Source organism: Gadus macrocephalus, chromosome 8 (genome assembly GCF_031168955.1).
Source record: "Gadus macrocephalus chromosome 8, ASM3116895v1".
Taxonomy (NCBI): Eukaryota; Metazoa; Chordata; class Actinopteri; order Gadiformes; family Gadidae; genus Gadus; species Gadus macrocephalus.
Window position 1 is genome coordinate 9,497,253 of NC_082389.1, and position 21,863 is coordinate 9,519,115.

The window sequence follows — 21,863 nt, forward strand, 5'->3', positions numbered from 1 at the left end:
TTTAACTTATTTTTAAGGTATAAATCGATGTGCAATATATTGTATTAGAGTTAGAGTGATGAAATTTGCATTTGTCAGGCGCAATATAAAGTACTTAGAAATTTTCCAGCTGATGTTTTCTCTACTTTTACTCGGCCACCAGAGGGCGACAGAAAACTTAGCTCAACGGTGTACATTCATCGTCCATATAATTTGTACACTATTATACAATTCTTCTACGGTTTCTGCAGTTGAACAATTGAACAGCTTGAATGCATACAGGCCTGCAGGAATCAAAAATGTTTTTATTGTGTAATGCAAATTCCACAGGCTCCATTGTAGTACGCATCATTACAATCAGAAGACAGGGAGTACAATTATATAAATACAACAATCTTGCGTGTTAAATCACTGCCGGTCTCTGTAGTTGTGTGTGACTGTTCTGTCCTGCTCCATTCAGAGAGCTCTATGCCGATGCTGCAAGCTGTGCTTATCTGGTGATTAAACAAAACGCTCATGTGCAGAACGCACTTTGACCTCGTGCTAGGTTCTTCTAGCGTGAACAGCTAGCAGCTATGCTCTGGAACACAGTGTGATGGCAGGAGATTGCTTCTAGTTCGTACACAGCCTGTTGTATATATCTTTCCAAAATTCTTTATTCATTAATTCATTCACCACTTCATCTATTCATTTACTTACTTGAAATGTGGCATCAGGGACGCTTATGCAGGATGTTCAACTTCTTGCCAAAAGGTTACAGGTTTGATCCCCAATGTTGCTGCCTTACTCGTAGGCCTCCAAAAGCAAGATGCCCCCCAGCCCCTACCTTCTCCTTAATGACCTGGCTCGGTACTGTCCGTGTCCAACCCCTACCTGCTCCCTTATGACAAGTATCAGAAATCACTGTAAGTCGCTTTGCATAATTAGCATATCCTAATTGACTGAGTAGGGTTAATACTAACCCTAGTAATAAACAGTACACCTCCGTTGGATCCCTGATTGCGCCTAATGGAGGGTAAAGGTCAGAAGGGGAGGAGGGGTAGAAACTCCAGAACACCACTCTCTCCCTCCATCTTCTCACGGGTTGTCTGTTGGAAGCTGTGGAAACTGTTAAGTTAGGTAGCAGCTATTACAAGTAGACTGAATACAAAATGAAGGGTCTGATGATGATGATGATGATGATGATGATGATGATGGATGTATTGATGCGTGAAATTGCCTCTTTTATGTTTATGAATACAGAAATAAGATAAGGAGGTATGAATGTGGGTGACCTAGCAGAAGTCCATTTCCAGGCCACATCTTGCTCATCATAACGTAATACATACTATTAACACAATGAATAGATCAATGATTGCTGGCTTTCTTTTCTGTCATCCATAATTGTAATTGTAGTGTGTCTTGAATCAAGGTTTTATGCCTTTCTTATGCTGACTGATTGGACCCAATCAACAATTGCTATTTCAGTTTCTTATAGAAATAATTTGTTCTCAAAGTCCAACCTCAGTTATTATGGTGGCAAATTGAAAATTAGATGTGACAGCTTTCTCACAACATCTCCTTGATCCAACCGAGAGCATTCCTTACATAAGTACATAAGTGGTCTTCACTTAATTCAATTTAATTGCATTTCAGATTTCTGAATAGGCTGTACATTTTGTGTATGAACTTGTCATTCCCCGAGGAGGTGACAGGGGCTTTCTCTGGACCAATCAGACGATCGGACGAAGCTCCGACAACAAACAAAAGACCGAGGTTACCCGAGCTCCAGTACCCTGCCGAGCCATCCGGCCGACGTCGCTCTCACTTCCCTGCGAATGTGGACCAACTGATCCGTCTCAAAACGTCGACACCCGCTCTAGTTTCCCGTTAATATAGTGACCGCTACGCTGTCTGCTTCGGACGCGACCAACGAGGCGTCGTGTCAGCCGATGTCAACCGAGCAATTTGAGCCACGATCGCTTGTTTTCGCTGGGGGTTGCTAAAAGCTAGCACTACCCTGGCGAGCTAACTGGCGCTAGCCTTGAAAGCTACCTCAGCGCTAGCGGACGGCGGAGCCTGTTAGCCTAGCGTGCTAGCGTATTAGCTCTGCTCTCCCTCCTCCCTCCCCCCTCCTAAATAAAACTTGATCCTGACGGACACAAGCGGCGCTGGCTTGTTGCTGACAAGCCACGATCTATTCGTAGCCGTCGCCTGGTAGTCATGTCCGGCGGACAGCCATCAACCGCCGCGGGGGGCTGCGGGTTCCTCATGTCGGTTGTCGTTCACGGGGACTCTGCTCTCCACGAGCAGGAGAAGGAGCTCCAGCAGCGGCTCCGACGGCTCTACCCCGCCGTCAACGAGACCGAGACCCCGCTGCCTCGGTCGTGGAGCCCCAAGGACAAGTTCAGCTACATCGGCCTCTCTCAGAACAACCTCCGTGTGCACTATAAAGGTACGCCGTGGCGGACCCCCGGCTCCCCGAAGCCCCCCGGTTCCCGGAGCGGGCTAGCGCTAGCTCTGCTCCGGCGCTACGTCAGCCTGCTGCGGCTTAGCGGCGAGCTAACGCTAGCCCGTAGCGGCGAGCTAACGCTAACCCGTCAGCTTTGCAGGTTAGCATGTTAGCATGTTAGCCTGATGCAACTGTGGCTAAAAACAAAGTAGGCTAGGCTACTTGCTTGAACAACAACAAGACAAGAGGACATTTTGCAAAAAAAAAAAAAAAGGCCAGCTGGCGACTCTTTCCCCCCAGAGCACAGCGATCAGGACCGGGGCCGGGTCGTCCTGACCCCGGTCCTCGGACACCACAACGTAGTGCAGACGCGGTCTGGTTCTTTATCTCTGTTTTCTCCAGATCGCCTGGTGCACACATTTGACTCCGTCGCAGGATGACATAATTATGCAACTCTGCGAGCTAGGACTGGTCTGTTTGGTTTGGCAACACTCTCAGTCGTGCTGTGTACTCCTCATGTCACTGTTGGGGTGCATTTATTTATAACATCCAGTTTTATTTGGATGACAAGGATATAAGAACGGCCCTGTGAAGGATTAGGTGTCGTAACGCCAGTCCCCAGTTGTGAGCAGGGCAGAATGGCACAATGCGATGCTATTACTCAGTGACATATTTGACATTCAGGCTGGTCGTCGTGAGGGCGGTGGGACTACGATACCAGCCAGGCTGATCACACGGGGTTTGGATGCGGGCCTCGGAGACCAGGCGAGGGTAAATCGAGGTGTGACGGGGCTGGGTGTGCTAGGCTTGCGTCTGGCCCTCCACACACGCACACACAATGTTCCACAATGCAGCGACGCCTCACCTGACTACTCCTTGTACATGTCTCGGGTCACACGGAAAACCAGTGTTACTGAAATTAAATGCAGCCGTTGTTCAACTGTTTGTTGTGCCAATCACATTAGTTGGCGTTCTGCTGTCGATTCTGTTATGTAGAACAGTCATCCACTGACTATGTTCTACTGAAACCCGGACGGGTTCGGGTAGCTGGGCCCGACCGAGCCATTAAATCACTGGGACACAATAGGAGGACGCATTAGCGAGAAATCATATCCTGGTTTTATTTGCAAATCCTTTGTCGAGTTATCCAAGATGGTCCCCTACTCCTGCTTTGATGAATGGAACATTGTTTTATTAACATTGTCAGATACGATTCATTGTGATCATTTCTTGCAAGATGTATTAGATATATTGAATGGTTATTGGGAACAGTGAGGACTAGTTGCTCTGACACATGTAACTACTAGACCACACTGATGTAACTATATATAACTTGACCACACTATCATAATTAATATAACTAGACCACACTGTCATCATAACTTCTATCTATATTTATATATCTAGATTCTATATACAAACCAAACTCATACTTGGTATACCCATACCACACTGACATAATTAATAGTGATATCCAGACCAAACATCATAATACAACTAGAACATACTGTCCTAACTTATGTATAACTTGACCCCCTCCCTGTCATAACATCTATAACTAGACTGTACTATCAGAACTAAAATAACTAGGCCACTGTCATAACTAGACTACAGGTTCAAAAATAATACAACTTAATATAACTAGACTAATGGGTCATATCATAACAAGACCACACTGTGATAACTAATGTATAACTAGACCCCACTCTCAAAATTAATATAACCAGACAACCCTGTCATAACTAATAACTTGATGTAACTATACTACATACCTAATGGATAACTAGACTAAAACGTCACAATATAACTTGTATAATGAGATCAAATAATCATGACTAGTGCAACTAATACAACTGAAGATACCTAGACTACATTGTTATTACTAATAGACCAGACTTAACCATGTCTAAAAAGAGTGGTACTATTATGACTCTTGTAACTAGACCTGGTCACATCCTAAACGGTAGGAAGTATCATGATCCCCCCTTATATAAAGCTTACCTATTAGAATTTGACCATGTCACTCTCTCTCTTCTGTGGGTCAAAGTAAGACCCCCAAATATGCTAATATCATGATCTTAACTAGTTTCACTACATCATGTTAGTTGGGATCATGAGATTTGCGTCTTTGGTAAAACGGCCAAAGTCACTAATCTCATGATCACGATTTTAATAACTATCTAAACTAAATTAACTACATCTTGTCACTCTCTGACCTCCCCATGCAGGTCTAGGTAAGACCCTGAAAGAGGCTTATATCGTGATCCCAAACGATTAACCAGTTTAACTATACCTTTTCCCTCTCCCACTCCAGGTCATGGTAAGACCCCCAAAGACGCTGCCTCCGTGCGGGCCACCCATCCAATCCCAGCAGCCTGCGGGGTCTACTACTTTGAGGTCAAGATCATCAGCAAAGGGCGAGATGGGTAAGCACACACAGAGAGTGTCAGAGGAAACGGGCGTCCACCTTGGTTCCTATTTCTCATGTTTTCCATGTTTTTTTATGGTAGTGGGTCAGTGTCATCGGTGTTTAGACTAGACCGCAGTACTCATGTCGTCTTGGAAATATCCACCAAGGGATGTCTTCCAGGTGAGACCAACATACCTGAGGGTCGTTGCTTTATCCAGCCAACACAGGATGGGACGGTTGCTTGCTAGTTTGTATCCGCTATGCCTACCGGGAGCCATTGAATGGCTCAGCACAATCTTGCGGTCATTAATGATAGCATGAACACACTTCTAATGACTTGCCTTTTCCATTGGTACTGTTCATCTGACAAAATTATTAATCGTTTGACTGGGCAACTCCCAGTAGATAAGTTCAACCAGGTAATCAAGGTAAAACAATAATAGGAGTTTCTGAAAAGAAAACGTCCATACTTGCCGAGGTCAGACCATACATTCCAACCAGCAGGCTTCACACGCCTGCGCCTGGTCCGGTCGTCACCGTTACCACGACAACCTCCACAACCCAACAGGCTTGGTGTTGATTGACCCGTCTGCACCTTAAGCACTATGTCGCTAGACAACCAATCAATCAACAAATCAATCAACGAGGGTCAATCATCTAGGGTGTGATTGGCCAGTAGAGACATTCCCCGGGCTTCTGTAACCTTCCACAAAACCTTCTACAACCTGTGGACAACATATAGTTGAGTGGGACCTGTTTCTATATGGTTTGCTGGTCTATTGACGGGCCCTGTTCCAATATGATTTGCTGGTCCAATGACAGGCCCTGTTCCATTATGGTTTGCTTGTCCAATGATAAGGCCTCGTTTCATAACGGTTTTGCAGGACTAGGTTTGCTGGTCCACTGACAGGCCCTGTTCCAATAAGGTCTACAGGACTAGTTTGGCTGGCCAATGACAGGCCCTGTTCCAATAAGGTTTACAGGACTAGGTTGGCTGTTCCAATGACAGGCCCTGTTCCAATAAGGTTTACAGGACTAGGTTGGCTGTTCCAATGACAGGCCCTGTTCCAATAAGGTTTATAGGACTAGGTTGGCTGGTCCAATGACAGGCCCTGTTCCAATAAGGTTTATAGGACTAGGTTGGCTGGTCCAATGACAGGCCCTGTTCCAATACGGTTTATAGGACTAGGTTGGCTGGTCCAATGACAGGCCCTGTTCCAATAAGGTTTGACAGGATTATGTTTGTGGTCCCCTACTTGAACACCAGTTGTGGTTGCTGATTGGTCAGTACATCCAGCAATCCATCACACATCTCTGAACATGCCCATGTGTGATGTCAGTCGAGGGTAGATTTAGAAATGGCTGAATCAGGTGATTTGCAGGGCCAATGGTCCCATCCCACTAGGGTGTTGCAGGGCCAATGGTCCCATCCCACTAGGGTGTTGCAGGGCCAATGGTCCCATCCCACTAGGGTGCTGCAGGGCCTATTGTGTGGCCATGTCATTAATGGGCACCATCTTCAGAATTAAGATGGAGGTGGCGTATTGCGTCTCTAATGTAGCCTTGACGATATCATGACTGTGTATTCTTCCTAATGGTCGCCGTGACCTTCCTCTGACTTACATCCTTGTCAAACAGGGTAGGGGGGGGGCTAGGTATGGGGGGTCCCAAGAGGGTGTACATCAACCCCCTGCCCCCCCCCCCCCCCCCCCCCCCCATTATGATTCGATTAGCGGTTTGATTGGCTCTGGATTTCAGTTCTGAATAGTTGAAGGCTCCATTTTGAGGGGCCCAACACTCTCCTGCCCTGCTGGCCTCAGGGTACGTCTTTAAAGTCTGCTGGAGGTTCATTGGTCACCTGTTGATGGGGACCATGTTGACCAAACGTTAATGTTGACGATGTGTGTGTGTATGACTTTACCTGATCCAGTACAAGAAAACGTTACACAACATGACACTTTACACTCCATGGGATGCATTACTCTAGATCAGGGGTCGGCAACCCTAGGCACGCGTGCCACCACTGGCACGGGGAAGCATAATCATTGGCACTCTGAAAAAATATACATCAAAATCGTATTTTTATATTAAAAAAATTCACTGCACAATGCGGCAGCACGATCATTACTACCGATTTTCTTTTTTTGCACTTTAGTCTGTTTCGGGCATCTCTTCCCAGTGCAAATATGTTTAAATTAGTTACAGCAAGCAGTGTTCTGAAATGGGATCAATTAATAGTTTTTAAACCTATGCAATGAGGAATAGAGAAGTAAATATTTAAAATATTGTTGCAAGTGGCCTGTATGCATCGCCTTGACATGGTTTTGCAAAGCTGTACATGTCTTAAAGATATTGATGTGGATGGTTCCAACATTCTCATATATTCTCGTTTTTTTCATATCTCACAGTGCAAATATATTTCTGAAAATAGTGTTTTAAGATGGGACATATGTAATTATAATATAAATGTTGCAAATATAACAACCAAAAAAACATTTAAAATGTTGATGCATGATTGTGGACTATATGGAAATAATACAATTCCACGTCTTCTGGAAATGTTTTTGGTCGCTGTGTAATTCATAATTCAGCTTAATTTTTAATATATTGTTGCTTAAGGCACACTCATTAACGAGAAAATGTCAAACTGGCACTGCATGTGGAAAAGGTTGCTGACCCCTGCCCTACTACATCATGGGATGCATTACCCTACATCTTAGGACGCATTACCCTACATCATGGGACGTATTGCCCTACATGTGACACATTAACCTATATGTGACAAATTACTCTACATGAGACACATTTTCCAACATCATGGGACACATTAACCTACATGTGACACAGTACCCTAACCCTACATCATGGGACGCATTACCCTACATCATGGGACGCATTACTCTACATCATGTGACGCATTACCTTACATCATGTGACGCATTACCCTACATCATGGTACGCATTACCCTACATCATGTGACGCATTACCCTACATCATGGGACGCATTACCCTACATCATGTGACGCATTACCTTACATCATGGGACGCATTACCCTACATCATGTGACGCATTACCTTACATCATGGGACGCATTACCCTACATCATGGGACACATTACCCTACATCATGGGACGCATTACCCTACATCATGGGACGCATTACCTTACATCATGTGACGCATTACCTTACATCATGGGACGCATTACCTTACATCATGGGACGCATTACCCTACATCATGGGACACATTACCCTACATCATGGGACGCATTACCTTACATCATGTGACGCATTACCTTACATCATGGGACGCATTACCTTACATCATGGGACACATTACCCTACATCATGGGACACATTACCCTAGACGGGACACATTACCTTAATCATTGGATACATTACACATGTGACTTGCATATTAAGGAAAATCGTCAGATGATTAAAAATGCTCCTTCATCCTGTAAAACAATGTCGTTTTGGATTTGATTGAGACTGTGGCGACCTGTCAAACGAGATCTCCTTGAGAACCGGTTTTATCCAGAGAGATTTACAAGTGAGGCCCAGAACAGTCATAGTGTGGGCGTCCCTTCGTAAACAGACCCGCATTACCAACAATAAGCATCGGACCGAGCGCACAAAAGCTCCAGAAATCTGTAAGTCCATAAATAGTCTATTAATTCAACACTGGAGCTAAAAAGAAACCCCAACCATAACATGGGATGTGCTGTGCTGTGAACCTCGCCAGATGTTTCCACACACCCAGACACGGTCGAGTCCTGCCGTTGAGCCACTCTGTCACCCAGGGGTGCTGCGTCGCTTCAGGGTCCCCCGCTCAGCTCTCCCCGGGCTCCTCCAGTTTCTCGGGGAGCTGTGCACATGGAGGATACAGGGAAATATTATGGGATGTCATAAATCAGTGTCTGGCCCAGAGAGCCGAGGCCTGGCCTGGAGACGTGACGGAGGCATGCCTCCATCTGGTCATAACATGTTATAACATGTCCTAACATGTTATGAAATGTTCAAACACCTGCTTCTAGTTTTGACTATAGGTACGGCCAGTCAGTCGTTAAGCAGACGTGTCATGAATACTGATTTGATTAATTAACTGGCTGCCATTAATACCCCATTGTCCATCACCATCTCTCGTCCTAATCAGCGGTATACCATTTAATTACTTGATATTGTATTGTGTTATCCATTGTAGAGCGAGTATAATTATCCTCTTGTATCCTATATTTGGATCCTCGCTCGTGTCGAGCGCTTAGCTAAAGTCTGCCGACATATTTGGGTGTAGTAGATTTCAATGGCTGAACGACTACAGTGTTTGTCCTTAAACACCTCACAGACGACACCCTCCTTTAAGGCGTTTGTAGCGACCGGAGCGCGCGCGCGCGGGGGGGTGCGTGCTAACGAAGGCGGTGTGAGGACGTTCATAACACGGGGTTCCTGATGAGGGTGCTGTGCTTTAAAGTCATAACAACAATTGTTCCTAACAAGGGTGTGCTGTTTGTGTTCCACAGGTACATGGGCATCGGCCTCTCTGCACAGGGGGTCAACATGAACAGACTTCCTGGTGAGTGTGTGTTAGTGTGTGCGTCCTTGTCTGTGTGTGTGTGTGTGTGTCCGTCTCGTTGCATAAAAACTCCTTCCTGCCCCAGGTACAGCCATGTACTCTGTGAGAGAGGGCAGGTAGAGCACTGATCCTGGGGTCTGTGCTCACAGACTCACCCTGCAGTCCTCCATGTCCTGGTAGATGGGGCATCATGCAGAGGGTCAACCAAGCCTCCTCAGAGAGGGGGGTCAGAGGGTTAACCAAGCCTCCTCAGAGAGGGGGGTCAGAGGGTTAACCAAGCTTCCTCAGAGAGGGGGGTCAGAGGGTTAACCAAGCCTCCTCAGAGAGGGGGGTCAGAGGGTTAACCAAGCCTCCTCAGAGAGGGGGGTCAGAGGGTTAACCAAGCCTCCTCAGAGAGGGGGGTCAGAGGGTTAACCAAGCCTCCTCAGAGAGGGGGGTCAGAGGGTTAACCAAGCCTCCTCAGAGAGGGGGGTCAGAGGGTTAACTAAGCCTCCTCAGAGAGGGGCATCACCACCCGGATGAGAACCATTTGGATCATGGAGCCTCCTGCTCTCTGCTGTGGTTATCAGACCTCCCGGGGGGCCTCTCCCAGTCTCCTCCCCAGCTGACGGCCCCGGGTGGCGGGCTGGGCGAGACCCACTCACTCCCCCCTCACCCCCCCCACCCCAGCCTCTCAGTGCACTGATAACAGCCGGCTCAGAGCCAGATCACCGCACCACAGCGCCGGAGAGATCCACTGTGCTGCTCTCAGCCGACTGGGGCCCCGCACCACACTGATAAAGACAGACTCCCGGAGGTCCTGAATCACGTCTCCATGGGTGGAGCCTTTGGATACGAGCCTATATCAATGATGGCATGTGTTAATGTGTCCATCAGAATAAGAACGATACGATAACACTTTGTTGTCAGACAAGCCTGAAAGGTTTCTGGTGTCACAGCACCTCACTCACTCAGAAGACAAACCTTAAGGGAAAACAGATACATTTAACTTGACGATACAAACACAGAAGGCCATATTCAAATTCTATCGAAGTACATTTGATCTGGGATCACGCTGAATGTTTGGATAGACTGTTGCTCACAAGAGTACTTCAGTCCAACCCTTTCAGCAGTGGATCTCCTTATCTGGGGTTTGCCGGAAGCTGTCCAGGACGTGGTTGTGGCCGGAGACGATGCTGAGGCCATCACTAATGTTTTTCTGGTAGGCTGATTCAGAGACTCGCAGGAGGATGGCCTTCAGCAGATTAGTGGAGCAGTTTGGATTTTAGAATATTGGACACGCACACATGGACCATGTAGCACTACAGTACTGTAGAAATGTAATGTTTTTAATTATGGTCATATTACAACGAAAACTCCCACGTCGCCCAAAATAAATGGATCTCAAGGAAATGGATCAAATAACTGTTCTGTCATTCAAATGGGTCCGTAGTAGGATCTAACAGCAGACTGCTTGTTCGTCGGCTCCTTGTAACGAAGCCGTCCCTGAAACCAGCTCATTACTCTTCATCAGCAGGTATCATGGGTCCTAACCTCCTCCTCCTCCACCTCAGGTTGGGACAAGCACTCGTACGGTTACCACGGCGACGACGGCCACTCCTTCTGCTCCTCCGGTACCGGCCAGCCCTACGGCCCCACCTTCACCACAGGCGACGTGATTGGCTGCTGCGTCAACCTCATCAACAACACCTGCTTCTACACCAAGAACGGCCACAGCCTAGGTACACAGCGCCACCCCCGGGCTCCAGCTGGGTACTCAAACCCCATCGGCTGCCATCAGAAATAAATTGGTTTATTTTTACACAATCTAACCAGAGGGTCGCAATCGAAACACCAGGCCACGTGGCCACATGTTTGCATATTATTTATTTATGACTGAGATATCTACGCATTTGTGTGAGTGTTTGAGACGTACATTTGTTGTTTTTATAGTTCTGCACTTTAGTTTGTGTGAATTGTTACTGACTGGAGATTAGTAAGATTCATATTTATTTTTCTTTCACAATTCAATGGTTCAATAAAGATACCATTCATTCTAGTTGATCACAGAACATATGGGGGTTCTCTCAGGTTCCAGAGCAGCAAAGTGAGGGCAGAGTGTGGTTGGATGCTAACGTTTTGTCTCTTTTGGTCTCCAGGTATTGCCTTCACAGACTTGCCGGTAAGTTTCCTCGTCCTACAAAACATGTTGTATACTGTATTTCAAAATGTTTGTACCGTTAATCTGAACTTCCAAGTGGTTAAAAACACAACAACCACAGGTAACCACGATCTGTGAGTGTTGCATTTAGCCGTTGATCGTGCCTTGGTTTGAGATGTACACACGACCGGCCTCTTCAAAATGGTGCCTCCCCATGTCAGTTGGACCGTTTCATCCTTGTTCAAAATATCAAGTACATCCGTTGCGCCATGAAAGGACACGCACGCACATAAACACGCACAAACGCACCAGACGCAGGTCATGCATGGATTAATTGTCAAAATCGCAACGGCCTTCGCCTCCTCTCGTAGGGAGGAGAAGCGTGAGGGGAGAATTAAATGCTGACAAGAGAGGGAGATGCACGAGGGAGGGGGGGGGGGGTGGAGGGAGGCCCAGATGAAAGGGAGCGAGAGGCTTCAATGATAAGGACGGGAAGGGAGTCACTGAGGCTGAACATCAAATCGATTGAGCAGCCAAACGGGCTTGGCAGTCACCCAGCGATTCATGGTCCGACGGTGTTGACATGCACGCATATTCGCACGCATGCCCATTCACATGCACGCACACACACACACACGCCTACACATGCACACACATACACCTCTCTTCAGCTGATCAGCCCTCCATGCTGGTTGGGTTCGTCTCTTCTTCCTCAAATCTAGTTCTGTAGGCTTTGTCCCGCTGAGCATGATGTCATCAGACTAGCGCTAATCTCTTTAGCACAAAGGACAACATCACTCAACTCACCCGCACAGCCAATCACAGCAGAGCTAGCGGGCTGTTGGTGCGGGGACGGGGCTTAGCTGAAGCCCTAAGCAGCTGCGTTTCTGACCAGATTCATGTCATTTGATTGAGGTATCACTTGTTTAATTGATTGGAAAACATACCAGCTTTTTAGATGGACTACTTAAGATAATAAAGTAAAGAGGAACACATGACATTTAAAGACGATGCATGATAAAGGAGACCACAGCTGAGGGGTATCGCCGCTGAGTGGACGGTCACGTTCTGAGCAGCTACGTCCTGCAGTAGTGTGGTCCCTAGCCGAGAACATGTGATGTCGTCAGGGAGATGGACTGGAGGAATGATGTCATCAGGATCCAACTGACAATCAGGATCCAACTGACATTTGACATTCAGGATCCAAATGTCACTGAGGAGCCAACTGTCATTTAGCCTCCAACTGTCACTGAGGATCCAACTGTGATTTAGCCTCCAACTGTCACTCAAGATCCAAATGTCGTTCAGGATCTAACAAAGCAGTTATGACCCGTTTAACCTTCAATGGGAGTTACTTCTTGAGTAAGCTCAGTTCTAGAAGTGGCCATGCACCCCCTCTCTCTTGTATCAGGACAGTACCTGGGGGGGGGGTTACAATCCTAACCCCCGTGCTGTTTGTCCCTCAGCCCAACCTGTACCCCACGGTGGGGCTCCAGACCCCCGGCGAGGTGGTGGACGCCAACTTCGGCCAGCATCCCTTCGTCTTCGACATCGAGGACTACATGAGGGAGTGGCGAACCAAGATCCAGGCTCAGATCGACCGCTTCCCCATCGGGGAGCGCGAGGGAGAGTGGCAGGCCATGATCCAGAAGTAAGTCCAGCACTATGGTTACGGGAGGAGAAGTTCAAGGGGTTCTGAGTCGTGGCGCGAACCAAAGGCCATGATCCAGAAGTAAGGCTCCAGCAGCGTCGTTCCAGGACTCAGCCCTATGGTTCCAGCACAATGACTCAGAGCTCTTGAACTGCTCATAGGATGAGTAATTCAAGAATTTCTGGGTCCTGGGGCTAATACCGTGATGCAGTGATGATCCAGTGGTCATTTAGTTTCAGCACCAGGACTAAGAACTCTTTATATGCTCCAAAGAAGAGACCTACAGGAATCGGATGTGGTCAAGGCATATTCATTTGATCTCAAACAATCACTATAGACGGGACACTGCAATAGGCAAAAGGAAGCAAACTAAATGGTACTATAAACCAATTAAAATAATTGGAGGAAAGGGAACTAGGTACAACCATGAAAAGACATAGTCATAAAATACACTATGAATGCATTACATCGAGGGGTAAACCAAATGTGATCACGTGTCGTGTATTGTTTTGCATGTTACGAAGAACACTGAATAACGATAGAGACTGAATCCTGGCTAACCACACGCATAAGGAACATCTGGGAGTTCTAGGGAGTCAGGATAAAGCAGTTTATCTAGATCCTCATGAATCATTTAGCACTTTGCATACACACAAGCACAAACACAAACACACCACTTCCTAGTCATTTTGTTATTGAACCTACTGCAAAATGCAAATTGGGATTGTCGGCCTCGGGCGTGTATCCTTTAGAGGTTTGTGATGTAGGATTTGAGATTAGGGATGCATCCTGTAATGCAGACCTGCAAAGCCTTCCTGTGATTCAGGACGATACGGATCAAATGAGCGTTAAATGAACTGCAATTACGCAGTGCTTTTCTAACCAGCGGCCACTCAAAGCGCTTTACAATACTGTTTAACATTCACCCATTCATGAACCCATTCACACACCGACGGCGGAGTCAGCCATGCAAGGCGACATCCAGCTTAGCGGGAGCGGTCAGGGTGAGGCGTCTTGCTCAGGGACACCTCGACACTCGGTTAGGAGCGGCCAGTGATCAAACTAGCAACCTTCCGGTTACCAGCCAAGCCGCTCTATCCCCTGAGCCACATGCCGCCCCTAGCTACCACCTAACCAGGGGTTAGTGGTGGTGTTCTACTACTCTGGTTGGTTTGTAGTTTGGGTGCTGGAGATCCACACCTCAGTGGTTTACCGTGTGTCTGTGAAGCTCCACCTCTCAGCCTTGCGTTGTCTCCCAAGGATGGTGGCGTCTTACCTGGTCCACCACAGCTACTGTGCCACGGCGGAAGCCTTTGCCAAATCCACGGACCAGGCGGTGCATGAGGAACTGGCCTCCATAAAGAACAGACAGAGTGAGTACCCAGCGTCACGCACTGGATGTGGATGTAAAGCTGGATCAGACTGTTTGTTTGAACCCAGATGGTTTGCATAAGCCTAACCACTACATTGGAATTTCTTCATTTTTATTGCTGCTTAAACCTTGATGTTTGTGTGATTTAGATGCAACATAATTTTTGTGATGCATTCAGACGATTTACTGTGAATCCAGACTAGTTTACCTGATGTGAATCAAGAATAGTTTACCTCGTGTGAATCCAGACTAGCTAAGGCAGCGTTCTGTGTGAATCCAGACTAGCTAACGTAGTGTTCCGTGTGGATCTAGACTAGCTAACGTAGTGTTCTGTGTGGATCTAGACTAGCTAACGTAGTGTTCTGTGTGAATCCAGACTAGCTAACGTAGTGTTCCGTGTGGATCTAGACTAGCTAACGTAGTGTTCCGTGTGGATCTAGACTAGCTAACGTAGTGTTCTGTGTGGATCTAGACTAGCTAACGTAGTGTTCTGTGTGGATCTAGACTAGCTAACGTAGTGTTCTGTGTGGATCTAGACTAGCTAACGTAGTGTTCTGTGTGGATCTAGACTAGCTAACGTAGTGTTCCGTGTGGATCTAGACTAGCTAACGTAGTGTTCTGTGTGGATCTAGACTAGCTAATGTAGCGTTCTGTTTGGATCTAGACTAGTTAATGTAGCGTTCTGTTTGGATCTAGACTAGCTAATGTAGCGTTCTGTTTGGATCTAGACTAGCTAACGTAGTGTTCTGTTTGGATCTAGACTAGCTAACGTAGTGTTCTGTGTGGGTCTAGACTAGCTAACGTAGTGTTCTGTGTGGATCTAGACTAGCTAACGTAGCACTCTGTGTGAATCCACACTAGCTAACGTAGCACTTTGTGTGAATCCACACTAGCTAACGTAGCGCTCTGTGTGAATCCACCCTAGCTAACGTAGCACTGCTATCCTTCTATTGGTTCATCGTGTGTGTGTGTGTGTGTGACAGAGATCCAGAAGCTGGTGTTGTCTGGCCGGATGGGCGAGGCCATCGAGACGACCACGCAGCTGTACCCCAACCTGCTGGAGAGGAACCCCGACCTGCTCTTCATGCTGAAGTAGGGCCCTACGTCTCTTTAATGTTAACTTCCTCATTTAGTTATTAACGAGACCTATCTCCAGACAACCACTGACGTTCTTAGAGAAGGTTCCGCTAAAATGCTTTTTGGTTATTTCGTTTGTTTCTTTGGTGTATTTCGTTTATGAGACATTGTAGTCCTATTCTGTTCTCTGATTGGCCGTCTCTCCCTCTGCCCCGCCCCCCGAAGGGTGAGACAGTTCATTGAGATGGTGAACGGGACGGACAGTGAGGTGCGCTGTCTGGGTGGCCGCAGCCCCAAGTCCCAGGACAGCTACCCTGGCTCCCCCCGGCCCTTCAGCAGCCCCAGCCACAAGGCCAGCAGCTCCACACCATACCTCACAGGTACGGCCAATCAGAGCAGCCCTGCCTCACAGGTACGGCCAATCAGAGCAGCCCTGCCTCACAGGTACGGCCAATCAGAGCAGCCCTGCCTCACAGGTACGGCCAATCAGAGCAGCCCTGCCTCACAGGTACGGCCAATCAGAGCAGCCCTGCCTCACAGGTACGGCCAATCAGAGCAGCCCTGCCTCACAGGTACGGCCAATCAGAGCAGCCCTGCCTCACAGGTACGGCCAATCAGAGCAGCCCAGCCTCTCTGGGACAGCCAATTGGAGCAGCCCTGCCTCAGGTACCGCCAATCAGAGCAGCCCTACCTAACATGTACAGCCAATCAGATCATGTTTCCCTACAGTACATTTAGTTTGATCGTCTTTTTATACAAATTCAGTGTGACCAGTTGCTCCAGTTGTATGATTGATCACATCCTAACCGTAGTCTAGAATGACCCATCATTCACTGCTACCACTGGCTTATACTGGCCTGATATAGCACCCTATCAACACCTTGATCTCTGATCTATTTCAAGACCTTTCAATGACGAATCGATCTAAACTGTTAGGCCGACATTTTGTTTTGAGTAGAGTTCAGAAGAGGGAGTGTCTGCAATAGGACGGTGTCGACCAGGTGAACTGTCCCCTCCCAGGTGTGTGATCGCTCTCTTCTGCCCCCTCAGGGTTCGACAGCAGCTGCTGTAACGGTGTGACGACCAGCAAGAGCCACAGCTCCTCCCCTAACGCCCACAAGCCCTGCCCCCCTGCCACTAGCCCCGCCCTACCAGTGTCCGACGTCAGCCTCAACGGGACCAGGACTCAGCCAATCAGCAGGTATGGCACTACCCCTCAACCTCGTGGACACGTCCAGGCATGTTGCCACGCCAACGGCTACATGAGAATGTTAATTTGGCTAACGAAAGTGGCTTGTGGTGTTTGAGCTTCAGCTAGTTACATGGCCGATCTTAAAGCTGTGTTTTAGGCCAAAAAAGTAAGGAGACAATTGTATTACAATTACATAAAGAGAAAGCTTGCATGCTTAGCCTCTTAGTTAGCCTCTCTTTTAACCATTTGTTAGCCCTTATACTAGCCAGTCTGTGTTCCTGTTAGTCTTCGCCTGTTCGTTAGTCTGATAGTATATGTTTCAGCCTGTCATCTGTTGGGCCGCTAGCCAGTCAGTTGACCAGTTAGCCCTTCTGCTAGCCAGTGCGCTGACTGGCTAGCCAGTCAGCTAACCAGTCAGCTAACCAGTTTGTCAGCCCGTGGGTCCGTCAGTGTACTGACCGGTCCTTCCTTCTCCAGCGACGTGGACATGGAGGTGGACCACTTCACCAACGGCGTGTCAGACTCCTTCTCCAACGGCTTCCTGAACGGAAGCACCAAGCACGCCGCGGAGACCCCCGACTGCGACGCCGACATGGGTCAGTACCACCCTTCATTCATAAAAGCAGACGCTGTACTATCCTCCAGCTCGTCTTACTGTTATGTGCTGATGTGTGCGGAACACATTGAATCATCTGTCCCCCTCCCCCGTGAGAGGCCCTTTGGGTACATTCCTCTGTCTGACCCTGAGATCTGATTGGCTGGGGTCCCAGAGGTGGAGTCGGGCCAGTCCAAACGGCAGCTGTGTGGGGGGAGCCAGGCGGCCATCGAGAGGATGATCCACTTCGGCCGGGAGCTCCAGAGCATGAGCGAACACCTCCGCCGGGAGTGCGGCAAGAACTCAGCCAATAAGAAGATGCTCAAGGTAACCTTTGACCCCTGACTGACGACTAGCCCTGTCTGCTCGGCAGTCGGGGCTAGAGCTATTATACCTTTCGAATAATAGCTCTACACTTAAACCGTGATATAACGCGGCCGTTTGGTTCCACAAATCGACGACCACTTTATTCCCAGAAGCGGGTTAAATTGAGATTTTCACTGTCCGTCTTTAGAATAGTTAAAGAAAGGAAGTAGTTGACATAATCTTCTTCTGTGGTGGACGGTGTGTCAGTGACCACTGCAATGACTGCCTCAGCGATCCACTGTGTGGCGTCGGCTTTAGCCGATATATCCTTCACTTGCCGATTTTAAAGGGAATTCTTTCCGCATACCGGAAAACTTTGTTGCAACAGCGCTGAGTTGTATCTGGATTTGCGATATGTCAAAGCATGTGATAACGGGTTTAAGTATACATCCCAAAAAGCATTAGTAGGTTTGCTGCCCTCTAGTGGTTAACATCAGAAAGTTCTTCGCATGTTGAACAAAACATAAGGGGTGTTTCGATCCATTGTGTTTGTGTGATCTTGGAGCAAAATGATTGGACTTTTTTTAAACTTTTTAAATCAACCCATTCACAAACAGATTGTGAAGCCATGGTCATAAATACTAACATGGCTCCATCGGTCTCTCTCTCCCTTCTTCTCTCCCCTCTCTCGCTCTCGCTCTGAAGGATGCCTTCAGCCTGCTGGCCTACTCAGACCCCTGGACCAGCCCCGTAGGATACCAGCTGGACTCCATCCAGAGAGAACCTGTCTGCTCCACGCTCAACAGTGCAATACTAGGTAGGCCTACTTGGCAGTGTGTATTATATGCTAGGTAGGCCTACAGTGCAGTGTGACTTAATACTGCACGCTACCTACAAGTCACACTACAGCGCAGTATGACTTGGCCTAGGTAGATCTCCACCACAGCGTGTCCTATAACAGGTCGGGCTAGGGTAAGCGCCCCATTCCATTGACCCGCTATCGCCCCAAGCATTACGGTGCCGGACGCTTCCTGGATAAGGGCTGCAGCATTCACTGGACCATTCCTGTGATTTGACACGTCTAATCCTGTCTCTCCCTCTCTCCCTCTCTCCCCCTCTCTCTCTCCCTCCCTCCACCAGAGACCCATAACCTCCCCAAGCAGCCCCCGCTGGCCCAGGCTGTGGGCCAGGCGGCCCAGTGTCTGTCCATCATGGCGCGCTCCGGCAGCGGCTCCTGCGCCTTCGCCACCGTGGACCACTACCTGCACTAACCCCGCCCCCAACACACACACACATACAGACATAGAGACGGACACACAGACAAAAACAGACAGATGCAGACAGACACACTGACAGACAGACGCACACACCCTGACTGACTGACAGAGGCACACACCCTGACTGACTGACAGACGCACACACCCTGACTGACTGACAGAGGCACACACCCTGACTGACTGACAGACGCACACACCCTGACTGACTGACAGAGGCACACACCCTGACTGACTGACAAGACGCACACACTGACCGACAGAGACACACACTGACAGACAGAGAGAGACACACACACACTGACAGAGAGACACGCACACACACACTTACAGACAGAGAGACACACACACACACACTGAGAGACACACACAGACGGACACACAGACAGCCCGACACAGACAGAGACAGACGCACACCTTATAATGGATTCCCTCTTCTTTGCGAGCCCCCCCCCCCCTCCCCTCTAGCCAGGGCTGTGACATCGCTCAGACGCTGCTAGCCGAGAGTAGCTAACATCAGAACACTTTTTACCCCCAGATGAAGACTGCAGCACTATAAGTGCTCGCTACCCCCCCCCTCCCCCCCCCCCCTCTGGTTGAGCTAAGCCCCGCCCCCAGGTGTACGTACGCCTGAGTAGCGAGGCACGCGCAACATCAACGCACTTCATCGAGCTAACGGGAGCTAGCCTGCTAACGATAACAGGCCTGCCAAAAGGAGCAGGGTGGCTAACGGGAGCTAGCCTGCTGCCGAGGATTGGTAAGCCTGAGGGGTGCTAGCCGGCTATCGCTGGCTACCTAGCCTGCTAACAGATGTGCACCGTAGCTAAGTGGCTGACAGGAGTTGGTCAGCTAGCAGATGCTAGTCTGCTAACCGGCAGTTGGTCAGCAAATGTTAGCTAGCCAGCTAACAGATGCTAGCCTGCTACCGGCAGTGGGTCAGCTAATGGTGGCTAGCCCGCTAACGGAAGTTGGCTAGCCAGCACACAGGACTGTCGCGGTTCAGACACTCGTCTCATCAAGGCTTTGCGGACCGAGTGCACGTGAGCCGTGTGCACGTGAGCCGACGGCTACGACAGAACCACAGACCCTCCGCCTCCCGGGGGGGGTGGGGGTGGGGGGGCAGGAGACCTGTGAGATGCATGAGGACTCCTGACCTCCAGGGGGTGACCTCACCCCCCCCCCCCCCCCCACCACCACCTTGTTTCGTCTGTTATATTTTGCCGGGAGATGGGGCCAGGGGGGGCGATATGTTACTCCCCGTTTTGTTTTTAGGTTTTTCTCCCCCGGGGTGACATGGCATCAGACGGATGAGTAATATTGTTATTTTTATTCTAATTATCATTATCCAGATTGTTACTTGCATTCACAGTATATTTGTTAAGCGCCCGAGTGTCACGACCGTAATAAAGTTCCCCCTCCCACTCCGTCTAGCACCGATGGCTGTGATGTACATGTTGACCGTTAATATCATCCACCCGCTATTAGCTATGTATCCAGACCAATGGACACCTCCTCCACGCTGGTCATTTAATGTTAGACCCCAGTATTAGTGGAACGAGGACACTCGCCCAACGTCCAGAAGAATCGCTTCGATTGATGATCATTGAAGGGTGACATATTATACCACCAGGTGTGAGTGTAATTAGCTATTACAAGCCGTTTTGAAAACCTGCCTCTTCTGACATCACAAGTGGGCGTGTCCACCTAGATGTGTGCTGGATAGATCAGCCTACCCAGTGGAGTGTCACAAACGTTGCTCATCTATCCCTCATACATCTAGGTGGACACGCCCACTTGTGATGTCAGAAAGGGCAGATTTTCACAACGGCTTGTAGCCGTTCACACCTTACCTTGCGGTATGTCACCTTTTCAAAACGATTCGAAAGTTAGTGAACGTGTGAGCGAGGGTAAACTTCCTCTTCTATGGACGTAGCCACACCCCGACCTCCAGACTGATACATTTTACCTTTTTATGATTTAGATTTTTGATATGTGTTTATATTAACCCTTTATTAACCAAGAACTCAGGAGCCAGCCTCTGCGTTCTCCTCTGATTGGTCCAGAGCGCCGAGATCCCAACTGTCAATAAAGGAAGCGGTTGGCCATATGTTTTGATATGTATGATTTGAACCCGGGTTCCAGCGACCGCTTAGGACCGGTCTGAACAACCCAGTCCCTCCCTCCCGCATGTCTTTATTCTTTTTTAGATGGGCCACCCTCTCCTTCTGTCGTCGTTTCCGCCCTCCTTCTTTTTTCCCTCGCCCCTCCACCCCATCCCAGTAAGAAACCCGTCTGAAGTCCAGTATGGTCCGACCCCAGAGCCCACACAGCCCTCCCGGTCCCGGTACTGGCGGGTCGCGGGCTGAGGCCTCCTCCCGGTGTTTGACCGGCCCAGAGTCGGACGACTCGGCGCTCGTGTTCGTTGGTCTGGATGGAGAGCAGTCACAGCTTTAGAAGTCTTTCTAGACGTGTTTTGAGTGCGCGTGGACCCTGTGCATGCCGTAGTGAGCAGCTGGGTGTGGTTCTTTCTGGCGGGGCCGAGGCCCTGCCGTGTGGCCCGTGGCGGTTGCTACATGATGTGCAATGTGTGTGTGAGGGTGAAAACGATTTCTATTAAACATGACAAACGACAGCTTGTCTGGATGCTGACTGACGCTGGGGGAACGATTCAGGAGGGGGAAGTCTCGGAGGGAACTTTAACATATCCTCAATGTTTGATCCCACAACTTAACGAGTGCGCTCTTAAACAAGTCTTTAGTTTGTTTAGTAGCACCATAGTGAAAGTTAACCTTATCCATTATATATATTTTTTAAGTACCGTATTGTAAGATATTACAGAAGTACCAACAATACATTGACCTTT

The 21,863-nt window shown here is 48.5% G+C and overlaps 2 protein-coding genes across 2 annotated transcripts in view; both read left to right on the forward strand.

Moving 5' to 3' along the window:
• rnf182 (ring finger protein 182) overlaps positions 1-1,474 on the forward strand; it is a 3,750-nt gene extending 2,276 nt beyond the window's left edge. The window contains exon 1 of the mRNA XM_060058683.1: positions 1-1,474. This exon is cut by the window's left edge and continues 2,276 nt beyond it. The gene's annotated coding sequence lies outside the window, so the exon portion shown is untranslated.
• Positions 1,475-1,734: 260 nt separating this feature from the next.
• On the forward strand, positions 1,735-21,632 carry ranbp9 (RAN binding protein 9). Its single transcript, XM_060058682.1, has 14 exons — positions 1,735-2,413; positions 4,725-4,836; positions 9,341-9,393; positions 10,947-11,114; positions 11,532-11,554; positions 13,000-13,184; positions 14,445-14,557; positions 15,540-15,648; positions 15,859-16,013; positions 16,684-16,834; positions 17,303-17,421; positions 17,596-17,747; positions 18,432-18,543; positions 18,867-21,632. Exons 1-14 carry the CDS (start codon positions 2,182-2,184, stop codon positions 18,995-18,997), a joined length of 1,815 nt encoding a protein of 604 aa, XP_059914665.1. The 5' UTR covers positions 1,735-2,181; the 3' UTR covers positions 18,998-21,632.
• Positions 21,633-21,863: the final 231 nt, after the last annotated feature.

Bases quoted from the DNA above. Each gene is read 5' to 3' on its own strand.
- ranbp9 (XM_060058682.1), top strand. From the start codon at position 2,182: ATGTCCGGCGGACAGCCATCAACCGCCGCGGGGGGCTGCGGGTTCCTC. The intron at 9,394-10,946 runs GTGAGTGTGTGT...CCTCCACCTCAG, and splicing joins CAACATGAACAGACTTCCTG to GTTGGGACAAGCACTCGTAC. The intron at 17,422-17,595 runs GTCAGTACCACC...CTGGGGTCCCAG, and splicing joins CGACTGCGACGCCGACATGG to AGGTGGAGTCGGGCCAGTCC.